This window comes from Hemicordylus capensis, chromosome 4 (genome assembly GCF_027244095.1).
Source record: "Hemicordylus capensis ecotype Gifberg chromosome 4, rHemCap1.1.pri, whole genome shotgun sequence".
Lineage (NCBI taxonomy): Eukaryota > Metazoa > Chordata > Lepidosauria > Squamata > Cordylidae > Hemicordylus > Hemicordylus capensis.
In genome coordinates this window covers 52,815,090-52,833,764 of record NC_069660.1, presented here as the reverse complement: position 1 = coordinate 52,833,764, position 18,675 = coordinate 52,815,090, and the positions used below count along the sequence as shown (strand labels likewise).

General features: G+C 45.1%; 1 protein-coding gene across 5 annotated transcripts in view; it reads right to left on the bottom strand.

The window, feature by feature from the left end:
- Nucleotides 1–18,675, bottom strand: part of NAV1 (neuron navigator 1) — a 409,357-nt gene that overhangs the window by 295,839 nt on the left and 94,843 nt on the right. For all 5 annotated transcript variants that reach the window (XM_053243557.1, XM_053243560.1, XM_053243559.1 and 2 more), the window contains exons 2-3: nucleotides 12,774–13,650; nucleotides 11,701–11,804 (exon numbers count right to left, since the gene is read on the bottom strand). In XM_053243557.1, the coding sequence (XP_053099532.1) occupies nucleotides 11,701–11,804; nucleotides 12,774–13,621 (952 nt within the window). In that variant the 5' untranslated portion in view covers nucleotides 13,622–13,650. The remainder of the gene's footprint in view (nucleotides 1–11,700; nucleotides 11,805–12,773; nucleotides 13,651–18,675) is intronic.

The window sequence follows — 18,675 nt, the reverse complement described above, 5'->3', positions numbered from 1 at the left end:
AGGAGAGACAGAGACAGGTACCTAGAGCGCCCATCTTATGGGGGAATCCCCCAAGGCACCACACTTGTCACACAGTGCCTTGTGGGATATCCAGAGGCCCGGGAAATGAGTCCCAGCCTCTGTTGATAGTGATCTGCACTGCTCCTCCTGGTCATGTGGGCGTGTGGCTCATGTGCCGAAGAAGTGACCATCAGTTGTCTGGGGGAAGGAAGGTTAAACCCTGAAGAGCTTCACCATGTTCCCTCTCTCAGTGATTTTTTAAAAAACAACTTAAAACACATCTTTTTAAAGAGGCTTTTTAATGTTTCACCTGTTGCTTATATCTGGTAGGTTCTTTAGTCTTTAGTTTTTATAATTCTTAGTTTTTAGGGTTTTTTAAGAATTTAATTTAAAAAATTTAAAAACTGATTCTGATTGTGGTTTTAGCTTGGATTTTTAACTAGTTTAAATCGGTTAATTTTATTAGTCTGGTTTTATATTGTAACTATTTTATAAATGATGTGAGCTGCCCCAAGCAGTAATGTACTAGAGGGGTGGGATATAAATATTTTAAGTATAAACAAACAAACCCTGCCTCCCCTCCCCTGCCCGCCCACCCACACAGTCGTGTGAATAGCCCCATTTTCAAACAGGAAAAAGTGTGATGACACATGGAAGTTGTCACATGATGAAAGGATGTAAATCTGCTTCACATGGTACCTAGGTTTGTTGCTTATCTTTTCCTGGGGGATGTAAAGATGCATACATTTACAATAGTTCATTGCCTAAAACCAAAGCCAGGTTGATGCTGGATATTATTCAGCCAGTTTACAACACTGACCAGCTAAAGATCTAAAGAAAATAGGAATAAGAGAATTTGGAAAAACACCAAGATGGCAAATCCTGTCTGTAATTCTGGTGCCCGATCTATCTGCCACGAAAATCATAAATAAATACACCAAATTAGTAGCTTTAAGCTTCAGCCTTAAATATAATTTCATGGAAGTATGCTTACTGAAATCAATGGATTTTCTTCCAGATTAACAAGGCTACAATAACACAATAAGTGTGTGTAGGAGTGGGGGGAGTAGTTTATTCTGTACAAACTTAATTATACCACATTTGTCTCTATTATTTGGTGAAAGCTACTGGAATAAAATAGAATGTTTTCGAGTGACTTGGGCAATGGACATACTTACAGTTACACCGACCAACCAGGGCATGGATCCCTTGCCTGGTTATTATTAGTAGCCCAAATGATGCCCAAGGCAATGCCGGCATTCCTGATTGGCCAGTGCTCCTGTGCATGTGGAAGCCAGCCCCAGCACTGTTTCACAAGAGCATAGCTATGTAACTTGTTGGGCTGCTGCACAACGTGAAAGGCACCCGGATGGTTATAGCACAACGGGTCGGCTGCAGAATGGCTTAAAACCAATTCTGGGCAGCAGCCCAGAGCTCTTTCCATTGGTTCCAACAGAAGGAGTGCTGCTGCCTAGAAGTGGGTTTCAGGCAGCCTGCAGCAGGCCAGGTGTACTACGCCCTCAGGGCTGTCTTTCAAACTGCACAGCAGCCCTGGTGGGCTCGTAACAACAACATAGGGCTGCCCATCATGATGTCCATTATTATTATTATTAGCTGTTGCTCAGCTGGCAGGCCCCCCCCCCGTCAGGGGCCAAAGGACATTTGCCTGCCCCTCACCACTTAGAGCTACACCCCTGCTCCTGCTCTGTGCTTTTTTGGTTCTGCCTCTCATCCAAGTTCAAATAACTGGGGATGGAAGCAGTGTTTTAACTTGGAGGTTTGTGGTAGTGTTAGAGGACTAATTCACTATATTTTTAATCATGCCCAGGCTGTGCCTGAACAAAGTGGAGCGGTTACTTCAGTAAGAGATTTGATTCTGCGATACACATGGGTACAATCAGCTGTGAGCAGAAAAGGAGCAACATTGTTTTATAATAATTATCTTATTTATATAATATTTCTCTGTGTAAACTACCCTGAGCCATTTTTGGAAGGGCAGTATAGAAAATGAATTATTATTATTTCTTGTTTACACAGTCAGACAGGTGTTATTAACTGGTTTGTTTTATCCAGACATCATCATCATCATTATTATTATTATTATTTCTTGTTTACACAGTCAGACAGGTGTTATTGACTGGTTTGTTTTATCCAGACATCGAGTCCTTCCCAAGGACCTGGGATGGCTGAATTTTATTATCAATATTGTTGCTGTTATTATAGATATCATCGCAGAATATAGGCTGTTCCCAGTAAAGCTGCTTTTTGTAATTGGCTGATGGTGATTTCTGTGGCCCCTATGGTGTTGAGGTGCTCTTCAAGGTCTTTTGGAACTGCACCCAGGGCGCCAATTACCACTGGGATTATTTTGGTCTTTTTCAGACCACAGTCAGACAGGTGTTATTGACTGGTTTGTTTTATCCAGACATCGAGTCCTTCCCAAGGACCTATTATTATTATTTCTTGTTTACACAGTCAGACAGGTGTTATTGACTGGTTTGTTTTATCCAGACATCGAGTCCTTCCCAAGGACCTATTATTATTATTTCTTGTTTACACAGTCAGACAGGTGTTATTGACTGGTTTGTTTTATCCAGACATCGAGTCCTTCCCAAGGACCTGTTATTATTTCTTGTTTACACAGTCAGACAGGTGTTATAGACTGGTTTGTTTTATCCAGACATCGAGTCCTTCCCAAGGACCTGGGATGGCTGAATTTTATTGTCAATGTTGTTGCTGTTGTTATAGATATTGTCACAGAATATAGGCTGTTCCATTTATTATTATTATTATTATTATTATTATTATTATTATTATTATTACTATTACTATTACTATTATTATTATATAATGTAAGTTCTGAACAACCACTTAAAAGCGGGGTTCTGCTTCTGCAGAATTAGACCAATCCTGCCTCAGGGGAATTTGCCGATTGAGCTACATGCAGAACACTCCCATCACAAGTATGTATGTGATTAAGTCCCACATACTCTTTCTTAAAGCCACCTAATGGCACAGCGGGGAAATGACTTGATTATCAAGCCAGAGGCTGCCGGTACGAATCCCCGCTGGTATGTTTCCCAGACTATGGAAAACACCTATATCGGGCAGCAGTAATACAGGAAGATGCTGAAAGGCATCTCATACTGCATGGGAGGAGACAATGGTAAACCCCTCCTGTATTCTACCAAAGACAACCACAGGGCTCTGTGGTTGCCAGGAGTCGAACCCGACTCAATGGCACACTTTACCTTTACTCTTTTTAACCTTGTCTTTGGCAAAATCAAGGAGTGTTGCTTCAGGAATAATTTCAGGACTTGGCTGCTATTCAGCTGCTGCTTAATAAGAACAACAATACAGACTAATCAGCATATTCTACTGGTTGAACATAGCTCTCTGTATACCTGAAATTTAATCCCCTACCATGCTGTAGGATGAAGAGGTGTGAGTAACCCAATCCTTGCATAATCCCATATGAACAGAAGTTGGCCCAACAAAAGAGATCATATTCTCTATTTCCCATTAGTGATAAGCTAAGGAACTTCTTGTGCCAGTGCTGCAGGTGGAGAAGGGTGTAGAGAAGTCCTCAGCCAAACAGGAACACCAGTAGGGTTACCACCGCCCCAGGATTCACTTGGAGTCTTGAGGATCAGCATTAATCTCTTGATTAATTACTGAAAGCAATCCAGGAGGTGTTCATGGCTTGTTATTGTGAAAAATACTGGGGGGAAACTTCCAGTCAGAGATAGCATTCCTGATCAGGAGCATCTGAGTGGATCTGACTGAATCAACTACTCTCTGCCTGCTTCTGCCCTCCAGGGAGTCCTCTCTTGTAAGTCTTTTGAATGGGCCCATAATCCTGTTACCACACACGTGCTGCCCATTCTTTTTCTGAGAGCCACCAGGGGGGATTTACATCCTATGCCCTAATGGGTCTAATTCCACTGCAATCCAGTAACATGGCTTACTACAAAGCTTCTCTGTGAAGCTGCTGGTCTGGCAGCAGAGGAAGCTCCCATGCAGATGAATTCGCAGCAAGTCAGTGACAAATCCCAGGCTTCTAAATTCTAGAAAAGGCAGGTGATGCTTTACCTGTAGTCCAATCTAGTGTCAATGCCAGATCGTTTGGAAAACATATCTGCCCACCAAAAGTTTAGGCAATGATGAAATGTCAAAATAAGAAAATGACATCTTCTCCCTCTTTCCCCTAATTTCATTCATTGGGGTGTGGTTGGAGTTGCTCTCTATTGTGGGGGGAACGACACTCTGCATGAGCTCAGAGGGAACCTCTCATACTTAAAGCTTGGGTAGACCATTACAATGCAAGAGATAGTTATTTAGAGGTGTGCCAAATACACCGTACTTTTACACCGTACTGTTTAGGGTCATGTGAACAAGCCTACTATCTGGAAAACTGGAGATAGTTTGACCAGAGAAGCATCCTTGGAAAGAAATGGCAATTGGCTTTGGAATAAACATTTTAACTAACAGTCTGAGAAAATAAGTATATGCATGGGTTGGTAAAGAAATTATATGGCCAGGTGGGGGAGAAGGCTGGTCCAACTCACCTTCCCCCCAGATGGTAGCAGACATGTTGCTGGGAGTGCAGACCACAGACTGCACTCCCAGGCAATCTGTGCTGTGCCATGCAGCACGGAGCTCCTGAGGCTGGGACGATGTGTCCCAGCCTCCAGATATCCCACAACGCACTGCACCATAAGCACAGTGCATTGATGGGATCCCCCAGGAGATGGGTGCTCTAGGCATCAGTCTCTGTGTTCACTCAGGCTGAATGCAGCCCAAGCGAACACACAATCCGGAGCTGGGTAAAAAGCTGGGCTAGGCAGCGCTGCCCCACTGGGATTGGGCCCAATCCCAGCTGTTCTCACATGCAACCTAACCCAGGCTGGCCTTCCCTAGCATGGGTTAGGCTTTGTGTCAGTACAGTCTCTATGGCTATCAATCATTTGCCCCAAGACAAATACAAGGTCGAAAAAATATCCAGTTTCTTATATAGCATAATTTTTCTACATCCACCAACAAATCCTGCCACATTCACCAACAAATATTGCATACTACTATTGAGTGCAGAGAAAATGTTAAATCCCTGCAATAGAAGTGCTTCCTTGAGAGAGGATGTTTGGCTCCTGCACCACAAATATTTGTACATTGTTTGTGTGCACACAGACACACATACTTCCAAATCTCATCTGGAAAGTCCCTTACCAAAGGGATGCCTATCTGAACGCCTATCAGCATCTGAAGCAACAGCATTTAATATGGGTGGGTAAAAGAGACAGGGTAAACACTGCACCCAGCATGTTAAAATCTAGAGAGAACATTTTGGGGAGTTAGCTGGAATACGGGCATTGAATATTCTGTAGCTTTTGTCCTTTTCCCCTCTATATTTCTGCAACCACTCTTGAGATACAAAGTATTCTTTGTCAACATAAAAATGATTTTTAAATACAAACTTCACTCTAATTACACTGCCATTCATCAAATCAACATTGATTAAGAGTGATTTCTAGCATTCCACTCTTATTCTGGACATATTTGCTAACTGAGCAGTCTCCTGTTAGCTGAGCAAAGAGGAACCTTTTTAAGGTAGTGATTCTCCTTTTTGATCAGGGGGAGAGCAACTGGCCTTATCGAACCCCAGCACAGCATCCCTCCAGTGGCTGTTGCAGGTGTCTAACAGTTTTGATTGTGTTTTACCTATGAATCAGGATAGTAGCATCACTCAGATCCAAAACATGTACTGTATATTCAGCTGCATTGAAAAATCCAGCTGAGTTATCAAGCTACAATTTCTCCTGCTGCCGTTCATTTGCTTGCCAACAATAATAATAACACAGACTGAGTTCAAAGTGCCCCATATTGATCTTGACCACCAGACAGCCCCTCAATCCACCTGCACTCCCTCTGCCCCCTTCCTTCTAAAAAAACCCAAAAAACCCCACCCTGGAACCTACCGACTGCCAAGCGCCAGAAAAGAATGCCTCCCAGCCACCCCCAATATAGCCCTAATTATATTGAACCATTATATGGATTTTAATTGTGAGCAGTTGGAAGCCAATCTTGCCTGAAAAGCAGGGCATATGTCGAATAAATGTTCATTGCCTCTGCAATCACAGAGAAAGGCTGTGTGTGCACTCTTGTTTTTAAGTTGAAAAAACATTTTTTCCACATATTTGTGCCCGCATTTGAGTTCACAAAGCATGATTCTTTGAAGGTTTTTTGCTGGTTTGTTTGATTTTGGGGGGTTTGTTTGTTTGTTTGTTTGTTTGTATGAATACTGGGAACACATAGACATGTGTTAGCCATGATTCTATACCTGTTAGCAGCACTGCCTGCAGTCTAATGTTTACAGGCAATTTCCCACATCTACAGAAAACAGCAGCAAAATCATACAAGGCAAGTCTGCGGGACTACTTTTAAAGCTCAGAAAGCCTTGCGTTGGGCAGTTTTAAAAAAGGATTTTTTAAAATGTAAAGGGGGGGGGAATTCTGGCCATTGTCAAAGGGCATACTTTTTAGAAGATCTACTTATTAATATTTATAATTTCTGTATCTGCTGTTTGGTTGGTTTTTAAAAATTCTGTGTTGGTCAAGACAAAGAAAAACACCAATTACAAAAAGAGGATATATACTTCTATAACTTTACGTCCATGCAGTGTGCCGTGTGTGTTCAAAAAATTTAAATTCACTGTGTAAAGAGTCCAAATTCTGCTCCAAGAAAAGCTGAATTCTGTGACCATCAGTTAGGCAAAATGAGTACATTTGCACAATTTATCTTATGTGCAAGTCTGCTTTTTTTGCATTAATTTATTCTAACTTGAGTACTGATGGGGAGAGGCAGGGGCGTAGCCAAGGGACAGGGGCCCGTGTTCACCCCTCTCCCCAGTAGCCCCTCAGAGCGAGGGAGATAATGAAGAAAATAGGAAGGGGTGGAGCTGGGAGACCCTCAAGAGCTTGGGCACCCGGGTTCTTTGAAGCCACTGGTCAATTATAGCTACACCTCTGGGGAGAGGAGTATGGAGGTATATAGGGTGCTGACGCCCAACCTTCAATCTTAGGACCAAACTACACATTAGGCTTGTTCACGTGACCCTATACAGGGTTGGAGAGCACCCAGCAATGGCAGGAAAGTTGTGCGTGCTTCTGATCCATGGTCATGTAAATGCAATCATCAAGGGAGGAGAAGGGGAGAGTGATAGTGTGAGAGCTGGGAGCCGAATAGGACAGATGTGCCCTACCCACATTCTGTCCCCAGCATTTTACTGAGGGTGGCTGAAAAGCCATCCTACCAGGGTGTGCATGGACCATCAGACTGGTTCACGGTCCTGCAGACCAGTTCAGATGGACATTGAACCAGTCTGGTGATTTGAGGCAGTACAGCGAGTGGCACCTTTCACAATAAAGATGGAGGGACTTACCAGCCAGACCACTACACCAAGCAGCTTCGTGGTGCAGGCATGGCTCATGTGCAGAGGCCAGGTCAGTGAAGGAGCTGTGCCAGCGCTGTGTGCGGACTATCAGAGGGAGTGCCGCTGCAGCAGGAAGCTGCTTGGAGTGGCAGTCCAGCTGGTAAGGCCCTCCGTCTTTACTGTTAAAGATGCCACTCACCGCTGCCACCCCCTCCCCCCCCCCCACAAGCACCACCTTGAACCACTGGACCAGTTTGAGGTTTCACCAAAGTGGGCCGAACTGGTCCACGGACTGGTCTGAACAAACCACAGTCCATGCACACTCCTACATCCTACCCAGCTCCCACACAATCACTCTCCCCTCCACCTAGCTTGATCTTTGGGTTCACACAGATGTAGTTCAGGAGTGCACACGGCTTCCCTACCCTGGCTGGATGCTGCTCTGACACTGATTAGGGTCATGTGAAAAGCCCTACCATGTTAAAATGCATAGTTTGGCCTCCTATGCTTGTTTTTTGTAACTTAAAAGCTATCGGTGATCAGAATTAGAAATACAGTGTAGATGGCTTTGACCATTTCCTCAACCTTGGTCCCAATCTGGACCACATTCCCTACAGCTGCTATTTCTCCCAGGAGGGAAGCTTCCCCTGGCACCAATGAGAACTTCCCTCCTAGCTGTAGGAGAAGTGATCTAGATCAGGAACACAGCCGTGATAAAAGGTTAAAGCACCCTTCGCTTCTTGCCAGGGTCTCAGTCCTGGATTGCACCCCACCCCTCTTTGACTGCTGTTTAGGTTACAAAAAACAAGCACATAGAACCAAAGTACACAATATAGCACAATGAGGTCATTCTCATTCTCGTTTGTCCTAGGGCCGGGGAGGGCTGGGGAGGAGGTGGGATCAGCCTGGAAGTAGCTTGAGCGTGTGCGCACATCGTGTGCATGAACACGCAAGCGCGGGAGCTACTTCCGCCAACTTCTGGTCCGAAGAGCAGACGGGGCAGCAGGAAGATATGCTGCCACCCCGCCGGACCAGTTTTCCAGCCAGTGCCGGTGGAGGGAAAGCAGTGGGAGGGGTAAGTGTACCCTCCCCCGCCCTTAAAATTATCCAACCCACACTGTCGAACCGGTTCCATGCACATCCCTAATTTTTAGTATGGGTACAAAACCCAGGCTATCCAGTTGAGAAGCACTGGGATTGGGACTGATCCTGGTGCTTCTCATGACCAGCTCTACCCAGGTTAGGGCAACCCTACGTGGGTATTGCTGGTCATGAGAATGACCTTAATGTATCAGTTGGCCATTATTATTATCTTTGGCTCCTGGGATTTTTGAAAAAACTGCTCACCCACTTCCAAGCATCTGTTCACAAACATAAGGGCTAGACCAGAGCTTTGGAAGGAGAGAAAGGGGGAGGGGAGAGAGGGGGGTAGAGAGAGAGAGAAGCTGAATTCTATGCCAACTAACTGATTACTGTACCAGTTTGTAGGAGTTTGCACAGAACCATTCTGGGCAGTTCGGTTCAAATTCAAACTGAATTCGAACCAAATTGCCAGTCTGCGAACTGGTTCATTAGAACCAGCTGGTCGTTCAGTTCATGCAGTCGAACCAGTTTGGCCCAGTTCGGGTGGCTATGCCTATAAAGGGGAATCTGGTACGGATTCCCCTTTACAAGCAAAAGGAGTCCCTAATGCTAAAGGAGTTGAAAAGGCAGGTGCGGGGCAGGAGAGAGGGCAGCTTTCCGCCACCAGCAGCAGCTCATTGGAGGTGGCAGTGATAGCTCCCCCAGCCCCCTGCACTCCTTCCCCCCACCAGTGGGGGCCTGGTTCCAGGTTTGAACTCAGATCAGCCCCCTTTTTAGGGGGCCGGTTCTGCCCACCCCTAACACCTATTTTACACCTGTTTTTCTTTTGTACTCTCACAGAAATGCAGTTAACCTGCAATTAAAGTTTAATGCTGGTCAACCAAAGTGGTTTGTTCGGATTTGCCCTTAACTTCTGAGTTCACACTATCAGCTCTGCTGGGCTCACTAATCTTCTTTAACTTTTAAACCAGATCCTTTTGATTTTGTGAAGCCAACCTAGGAAAGTGATCAGACTGCCTTACTACAATCTGATCTTCTGTTGTTTTGCTTCCACTGCCCCTAAGCAAGGCAAAAGGGAGGGTATCTGGTGGTAAAGGAATACTTCTGCTGCTGCTACCACGGCTATCCTAACCAACAGCCATAACCATATCTTTCTACAGCCTGTAAAAGCTTGCTCACAGGCTGTAATATCGCTTATTTTCTCCACGCTGTTGTACCTGTGACTACGAAATCATGCGGGAAAAGGTTTGTATGAACTAAGACAGAAACATATACATATATGTAGTTTAAACCTCAGCCTTAAGTCTGTTCAGAATTGGGTTTTGCCTACTTAAATTCCTCACCATATATTCAGAGTCTGTCCTTAAATATTCTACCTGGTACTTTTCCTGCTAGAGTGTCAAACAAAGGGGAACAATCAGCAGAGACATGGCTATTTCTAGAATTGCATTACTTAAGTTGTTAATACCAAGCTCATTCCATTTCTCTAATGATCCACATCTGAACTCCAGATTCCATTTTATTCTGTGTCTATCATGCCATTCAGAATGCAAGCCTGCTTTTAATTATTATTACAAGAGTAGGAAGTACCTACCTAAATACCAGGCTCACAACTGATACTTGCAGGAGCTGGTTGCAGCTATTTCCCACTTTGGACATATTATAAAATTATTGGGGAAAGTCTCAGTGTGTTATAGAACTAACATTGCAATCTATGACACTTCTGTGAAATATACATGAAATATTCATTGAAATCTAATTGACTTCTCCCATTTAAAATTGCCAAAGACGTTTTATGCATCAAGACACCTCCAAGAGTAGAGAATCCTGAGTTATGGGTCCAGTTTCAGAGAGAATGCATGCAGAATTGTCTTTGATCTTCTTTCCTTCCACTGTATAAGGAACTTGTTTCACCTTAGCCAGATTTTCTAAGCTTAGTTCTACAATTCCCCAAGAGTCAGACTGCCGGCCCATTCTAGGGCTGGATTCACACAATCACAGGGATCCTGGTTAAAATGTTACTCAGGATTAGTGAGCCCAGCAGATCTGATTGTGTGAACCCAGAATTTCAGGGCGATCACGGTCAAACCGCTCCAGTTAACCAATATTTAATCAGGATAGATGACCAGGATTGAATACTGGTTAACCAGAGTGGTTTGACCAATCTTGCCCTGAAATTCTGAGTTCACACTATCAGCTGTGCTAGGCTCACTAATCCTTTTGATTTTGTGAAGCCAACCTAGGAAAGTGTTCAGACTGCCTTCTGATCCAATCTTCTGTTTTGTTTCTACTGCCCCTAATCAAGGCAAAAGGGAGGGTACCTGGTGATAAAGGAATACTGCTACTACTACTATGACTACCATTTGTTTTTGTCTTTTCTTGTAAAAGTAGACCACATAAACTGTTCTTATTACAAAAGGAGTTGGTTACCTGTCTGAACAGCCTGGAATCCCAGCATTCCCCTTTGCAGACAACAGGACCTTGGACCCTTTTATTGCCCCCCACTGCAATCCATGGCCAATCCATATACTTGCTTTTTAGTGGAAATTTCCTCCAGCTGCAGCTGGAAGCAAAAGTGGGTAACACTACACTAACTAATGGACTGAGCAAATCTGAGCAAATGGACTGAGCAAATTATAAAGCCACCTTGGTTTTGATACCAATTCAATGGACACAAAGTAATATTTAGATTATTGATCTACTGCTTTTCAGCACAAAAAAAGTCCTCAAAGGCGTTTACATAGCAAGAGGAATGATAAATGGTTCCCTCTCCCAAAGGGTTCAAAATCTAAAAAGAAACGCAAGGGAGACACCAGCAACAGCCACTGGGAGGGACGCTGTGCTGGGCTGAATAGGAACCATTGCTCTCGCCCTGATAAATCAGAGAGCCACCACTTAAGGCGGCTCCTTTTACCCAGTTATTATCAGGGATTCTCAGACATGCAAACAGAGACAGAGCCGACCAGTAGAGTGCCCAGAGGCTTAAGCCTGGTTCACAAAGGATATAGGGTCTGTTCACAAGTCAGTTGCCATTTAATGGCCCACGGATGGTCACCAATTCCTGTATTCAGTGCACAAAAGCAGACCCACCTTCCCCTGCAACCAATCACATGCCATGTATATAACCTGATCCATTGGCTCCATTTCTTTCCCCATAAGGAAGAGCTCAGCCCAGCATTTCGACTTACCCATGCCTCTCAAGCTGAGCTCAGGCCCTTCCGCAGGGCTGGTCTGTTCACCACATGGATGCTCCTCCTTAGAATGGCTGCTCCTCTCCTTCTCACCTTGTCGCCTATAGGCAGAGAAAGCATATCAAGTCACTGTCTCTCCATATGCAATGCATCATACATTCTTGGACAGAAGGTTCCTTGCAGTTCAGTCCACTGTGAAGTTCATTGTCTGCCCTTTCCCCATATACAGCAGAGGTTGAGTGGAGAGAGGTCTAGTTTTTATCTTAAAAGGTGCATGGGGCGGGGGGGGGGAGGGAGCTGAACCCCCCCCCCTTTCCTACATCCCCATACTTCAAAGCGCAGACACTTTTCGCTTGGCTTAGTTCCAATATTAGAAGTGAGCAGAGATGGAGACAAAAGTGCCATGAAGAGGCAAGGAGGTGTATGGTTCAGCTCCACTCACCTGCAGGCCCCCTTTGCTCTAAAGCAGGCTTCCCCAAACTGCGGCCCTCCAGATGTTGCTGAACTACAACTCCCAGCATCCCTAGACACAATTTTATGTGGCTGGGTATGCTGGGAGTTGTATTCAGCAACATCTGGAGGGCTGCAGTTTGAGGAAGCCTGCTCTAAAGTGACCACCTCTGCTTTATACAGTCACAAAAACAAACAAATGTGCCCCATCACATCTAATTTGGTCCAAAGTCATGGTCTGAGTGCATTTAAGAATTCTCCAGCACAGACTTACTATCTAGTCTTGGACAAGTCACTTTTCCTCAGTTAAAGTGGTCCTGTCAGCATCCAATCCTAGAGTCAGATAAAGCCTAACCAGAGGAGGACTCGGTCATGGGCTCCAGTGTGAACCTGGAGATGGGGCCCCTGAGGGTAGCCCTGAGACCCTAACCCACTCAAGAAAATCTGAAAAATTAGAGCATTCATTGTGCCCCAACTGGATACACCAACCTCAGTTTGGCCAGCTCTCCCTGACACTGTGTTCACCACCAGGTCCTCAAGAATGTAGATGGTAGCAAACCCAAATGAAAGCATGAACTTAATGGTGTAACATTTCTTCTACGATTTTGCAGAGTACTTACCGATAATGGAAAGGAGCAACAGTAGCCATGATGGGATGGTTGTGCTGGGGCACAGAAGAAAAGCTGATGGGTCCAGTGTGTAGCATAGGGCCCTTATTAAGGTTGCTTGTGTCTAGTGAGATCACCTGAGGTTTATCCTCCAGCTTCAATGTTCCACTGCCTTTCCAGTTGGCATCCGAGACCCACTGGCCTTTCACCGGACAGCTCTGAGGCCTCTTCATTGTGGTCTTCATGGTGTCCACATCTGAAGACCTGGACAACAAAGTCTCACTATACAGGCTGAGATGGGAAGGGCTCTTTGCTGGGAGATGGGAGGTTTTAGGGGCCTCAGAAATAGTACCAGGTTTCCCAAGACCCCTCTTGGCACCAAGACTACTATAGTCCTCTCCATGTTTTGAGGTATCTTTTCCTTTTTCTGTGGCTTTAACTACAGCTTTCTTAGCTGCCCCGGCAGTTCTGGAGCTGGCCTTCTGCACCCCTCGAGGACTGCTGCAGCCAGACACCATGCCCAGGCTGAGACTGGAATCTATCCCATCTGCCCCACCATGGCTCTCAGAGTCCTCCGCTTTCTCCTGTCCAGGGCTTGAGGCTGCTGGGGCCTTGGGGATGGCCTTCTGCTTGGGTCCTTTAGGAGCGCCACCGCTTGAGCTAACCAGTCCCTTTGCTGTTCTGGGTGATGATGCCCTCTGTGAAGGAACAGCTCCCACCACACTGTTCTGCCTTGGGGGGAGTTTGGGAGATGCTGCCAGAGTGTGTATCTTGCTGTGGGATGCAGCTCTTGGCACTGGGATAGAGGAGGCATAATGGCTACGTCCGGCTGCGTTCACATTGGCTGTTCCATTCATCATCAGAAAGGCTTGGTTGGAGGGGGTTCAGTCTGAGAGAAGAAAAATGCAGAGGACGTTAGGACTGGGGTTTCTATAAACAAATCTACTGATCCAAGTGCATCCCTCTAGGTTGTGATATACAGGGCTTTATCAAGTGTGCCAAATACTAGACCACTCCCACCTCCTCCATTGCCAGTTCAGACTGGGGCATTCAAAGAAATGTTCTGCCATTGGTTTAATGATCATGAGCAATAGTAACCATTCCATTTCACACAGGGCAGGTTTACATGACCACCCAACAGTCTGGAAGGGAGAAAATGTTGGGGATATGTTGGGACACAAGAGTATGTGCTCCCAGTGGGCATGACATCTGAAGCTGCCCAAGTCCAGTTCTTCACCTGACATTCTCCTGATTTCCATACCCAAGATCTGGAAGTTGGGCAGAAAATCCTGGGGGAATGCCAGGTGGACAGCATGGGAACCAGATTTGGGCAGGTTCAGACATCACGTCTACCAGGAGCACACACTCTCAAGTCTAGAAGTATCCCCCATATTCTCCCCACTTCTAGACTGGCCTACGGTCATGTGAGCCTGCCCATAGGATCTCCTATACTCTATTCAACACAAAATTTGACCGGTTTAGTAAGGCCTACCAAAGAATTATCAGCTCATGGCCTCCAACCAAATAAAATGGCCTTTCCCAAACCAACTTTTATTTAAGATATTTAATCAAATGAACCAAGCCTCACACACAGTCAGTTTATTAGCTCCTTGCGAGAACGGAGTTCTTGCTCTGCCCTCAAAAGGCTGGGCTGCATGTCAGCCAGCAAAGTCACTACTACTACTGTAATGTAGTATTTTATCCGCACATCAAGGGGCAATTTGGACAAACCACCTCCCCCGTCCAATTAGGTGGTGAGATGGCATGCCAGATGTGCAGAGGGAGAGACTGCCCAAAATACTCCTCCATGTATTAGAGAGGGCCAGAGGATCATCCAAACCAGCCCATTACAGAATCTCAGGTCACAGATTTGCCCACAAAGTCAATGTTTTTTTCAAAGGAATTCAGCTATCTATCTATCAGCTATCTAATTCAGCACTGGTGACTGCAGTCCATCACCACTTCAAGAGAGGTACTGTGCTTAGGAATCAGATTTTTCAGCTGGTGGCAAATATCAAACATATGACAGAAAACTCACACTACAAATCCTGCTTCCTCAGATCCATGGCACATTTGTACTAGTTTGTGATCCTGCCTGTGGACTCCAAAAAGAAACTCCCCCGATTTAAGACATTTATTTATTTACATTTATATTCTGCCTTTATGGAACTCAAGGCAGAGTACAGGAGGCTCCCAGGTGATCTCCCATCAAAGCACTGACCACACTCAGAGCTGCTTAGCTTCAGCAATGTGGCTGTATTATGGGCACTCAGGCCATGACCTGGGATAAACTGCCCTGAGATGTTATACAGGGCAGTATATTAAATGTGATAGAGATAGATAGATAGATAGATAGATAGATAGATAGATAGATAGATAGATAGATAGATAGATAGGCAGTTCTAAGATAGTAGAGACTGAAAAGCAATCCTCTTTTTTTAAAAAGATCTTTCTTGTTATTGGATAAATGCCCCTGAAGAAAGCTTATACTGAAATGTGTTGGGCACATTAATGCACATCAGTAAAGAAGTCTACAATTTCATCTTAAGACTTGGTCTTTCTCATTGCTTTTGCATTGGATGCTTCCTGTTCTTTTTTTTTGTTTTTGCTGTTTTCAGATTCTTTCAAAAAAAAACTTTATATGAAGGGTTACAATTTGGCATTTGCTGAAATTTGTTTTTCCTAATCTATGCGTTATCAATGGCAATCTCAAAATTATATTGTCCAGCTGCATTAATACTGGAAAACTGAGTATTCTAATATTTACTGCTTGCTGGTAAGGAGTGGCCTGAAGTGATGACCTAATTGGCTGAGCAATAAATTTTGGTTTGGTTTGACGACTCTTGTGAGTTACAGTCAGCCCAGTGAATACAGGGTTTCATACTAGAGGCTAAGGTTACATTGCCACCATCATCAGTGTTGCAATGTTCCTTTTTTACAGCCAGTGAACTTAGGGATCTGGGGGATTCTACAGAAGGCATGGTTTATATAAAAGTCAAGCAAGCAGAAGAAATACACAATACACTTCAAGCTTCAGGTGGTTACTGCATGCTTACTTAAAGGTAAGGTAAAGTGTGCCATCAAGTCGATTTCGACTTCGGTCGCCCACAGAGCCCTGTGGTTTGCTTTGGTAGCATACAGGAGGGGTTTACCATTGCCTCCTCCCGCGCAGTCTGAGATGATGCCTTTCAGCATCTTCCTATATTGCTGCTGCCCGATATAGTACCAGCAGGGATTCGAACCGGCAACCTTCTGCTTGTTAGTCAAGCATTTCCCTGCTGTGCCACTTAAGGTGACGGCATGCTTACTTGGAGACAATTAAAAACAACCTCCCCAAAGGAAACCTAGAGACTATGCACACAACTGTGTGCACGGTTGGGCAGGTGGGGGGGGGATGCAGGGTTCAACTTACCTTCCCACAGACAACCACTCTCAGCCTCAAAGGCACACAAGCCACGTGCCCGTGTGCCCACACGACCAACACTGCCAGGAGCAGTGCGGATGAATCTCCCCGCTGCTCCATGCAGTGCAGGTAAACAGAAGCTGGGACTCCATGTCCTGGGCTCTCTTAATCCCACAATGCAGCACGCAACACGCACAATGAACTGGGAGTTTTCCCCAAGAGACGGGAGCTCTAGGCACCTGTCTCTGTGTGCAGCTCGCACATGAGCAAGAGGCCCGGGTTAAGGGAGCACTCACTCCCTTAACCTTGGCTATCAGCTGAGCTAAAGATCCAGGCTAGGAAGCGCTGGCCCCCTGGGATCGGGCCATCAGGATCACATCCCTAGCCTGGGTTAGGCTGCACGTGAGAACAGCCTGAGTGTGTCAGGAAGAAGGTTTGGTGAACACCTTTCTCTGGTCAGTTAGTTCCCCCCACTCTTTTTATGGGAAAACACTCAAATTAGAGCTGGATAAAAATGCCCCTCAAATTCACCACTCCTTTTGCAGCTGGTACAATTGGGGGGGGGCATCTTGGCTCTGTGTGTGTGTGTGTGTGTGTGTGTGTGTGTGTGTGTGTGTAAACTGAAAGACTGTTGGGAGGGGGGCTTACCAATGTGCAACCAGCAGCGGCAGCAACATAGCCCTTTAATTTTAATTTTATTTTTTAACTATGTCTGGGTTCACACATTCCCAAGGATCCTGGTTAAAATGTTAATCAGGATTAGCAAGTCCTGTGGAGCTGATTGTGAGAACTCAGAATTTTAGGGCAATCCTGGTCAAAGTGCTCCAGTTAACCAGCGTATAACTGGGATAGATAATCAGGATTGAATCCTACATTTAACTATCCTGGTTAAATGTAGGTTAACTGGAGCGATTTGACAAGGATTGCCCAGAGATTCTGAGTTCTCACAACCAGCTCCACAGGACTTACTCATCCTGATTAACATTTTAACAAGCATTTGTGTGATTGTGTGAACCCAGCCTATTTTGCTGCTGCTATGGACAACAGTGCTACTGACAGTCCACTTGGCAACTGCTCCTGGGTTACAACCATATTTTCCACCACAATGCCCTGGACACAGCATCATTCTGGGATATTCTGGGGGGGAATAGGTGGCCAGCCACAACTGTATGTAAAACGCTCTTTAAGTATGTTAGAATTAAAATATAAACCACTTTCAGTTCTTTCTTTACATGTAAACAATATAAGGGAAGTGTGTGTTATTGAGTTGTCATGTCTTAATATATTCACAAATATTCAAAGAACAAATTTCCAAGCAAAGTTTTGAATGTGTTTGAATATAAAATTTAAATCATATTAAATGTGATGTGATCAATTCCCACCCTCTCCAATGAAATATTTCAGATCAACTACTTTTTGCTTTTGCGGGAGCAGGGGAATTGTGATATTTATGAATGCATAAAAGCAACAAGATGTCCTGGTTTATTGTTACTATATTTAGTAAACCAGATCCTAATCAATTAAGGGCATTTCTGGGGGGGAAATGAGAGAAACTTCCCTGGATGGGGAATGGCTATGATGTTGACAAAATGTTGTTTTCCATTTCTTCCATGTTATCAACAACCCAGGAGAAATCAGGGCTATGGGGAGGACACAGAAAACATTTCTTAACTTTCCCATTGCCGACTCCTGGTTCCAGTGCACTAGCTGCTCCGACTGAAGCTCAGGAGAGCTGCAAAGCCCAGTCATCTATGGGCTCTGGGAATGCTCTCGCATTACAAACCGTTGTGGCTGTTGTCGCTGGGAAACCGGCCAGCCACAGCTGGCTTGCAAGACATTTCTCTTGGAAACTCTCTCTGCTGTGGGGGGTGGGTGGCTGGAGTGGGGACTGAAAGACACTCTGGAGCTCTACCACAGGGGGAGTGGAGCCTGCACAACCAATGCGTGCTCTTATCCCAGCCCCATCTTTCAGCCTTTCCAATGCAAAGCACTCAGTCTCTGCTGCTTTAATGCCATTAGGGAGCTGCAGTAATGATTTTGAAGGCAGGGTTGGCACGCGCTTCTAGTGGTAAGTCTGACTCGATATAGACGCCGTTTTGTATCCTCATCTAGAGTTAGTTCAAATGGCACAAACATTTCCAGTGGCTCAAAACCTAAGCAAAGAAACAAGAAGAGCCACCTAAAAAGATGAACATGAAGAGACAAGAAGAAGAAGAATGGCCTCTGTCATGAATCTGTCACCATTTATCACAAGAACCATGCATGTGTGTTACTTGTGCAAAACACCCAAGCCAGCAGAGTCACAATCTACGGTCGCACTGGTATTCCACCAGCACAGGGGAGGCCCTTTCAGGAGGCAAGGTGAGGCAGCTGCCTCAGGAGGAGATTACTGGGGCACCAGCAGGGTGGCAACATGCTCCCCACTGCTGCCATGGGGATAGCTCTTCAGGACCAAGCTGGCCTTTGCAAGCGTCGCAGTGGGCACCTCTCCTCATACTCCATGCAAAGCTT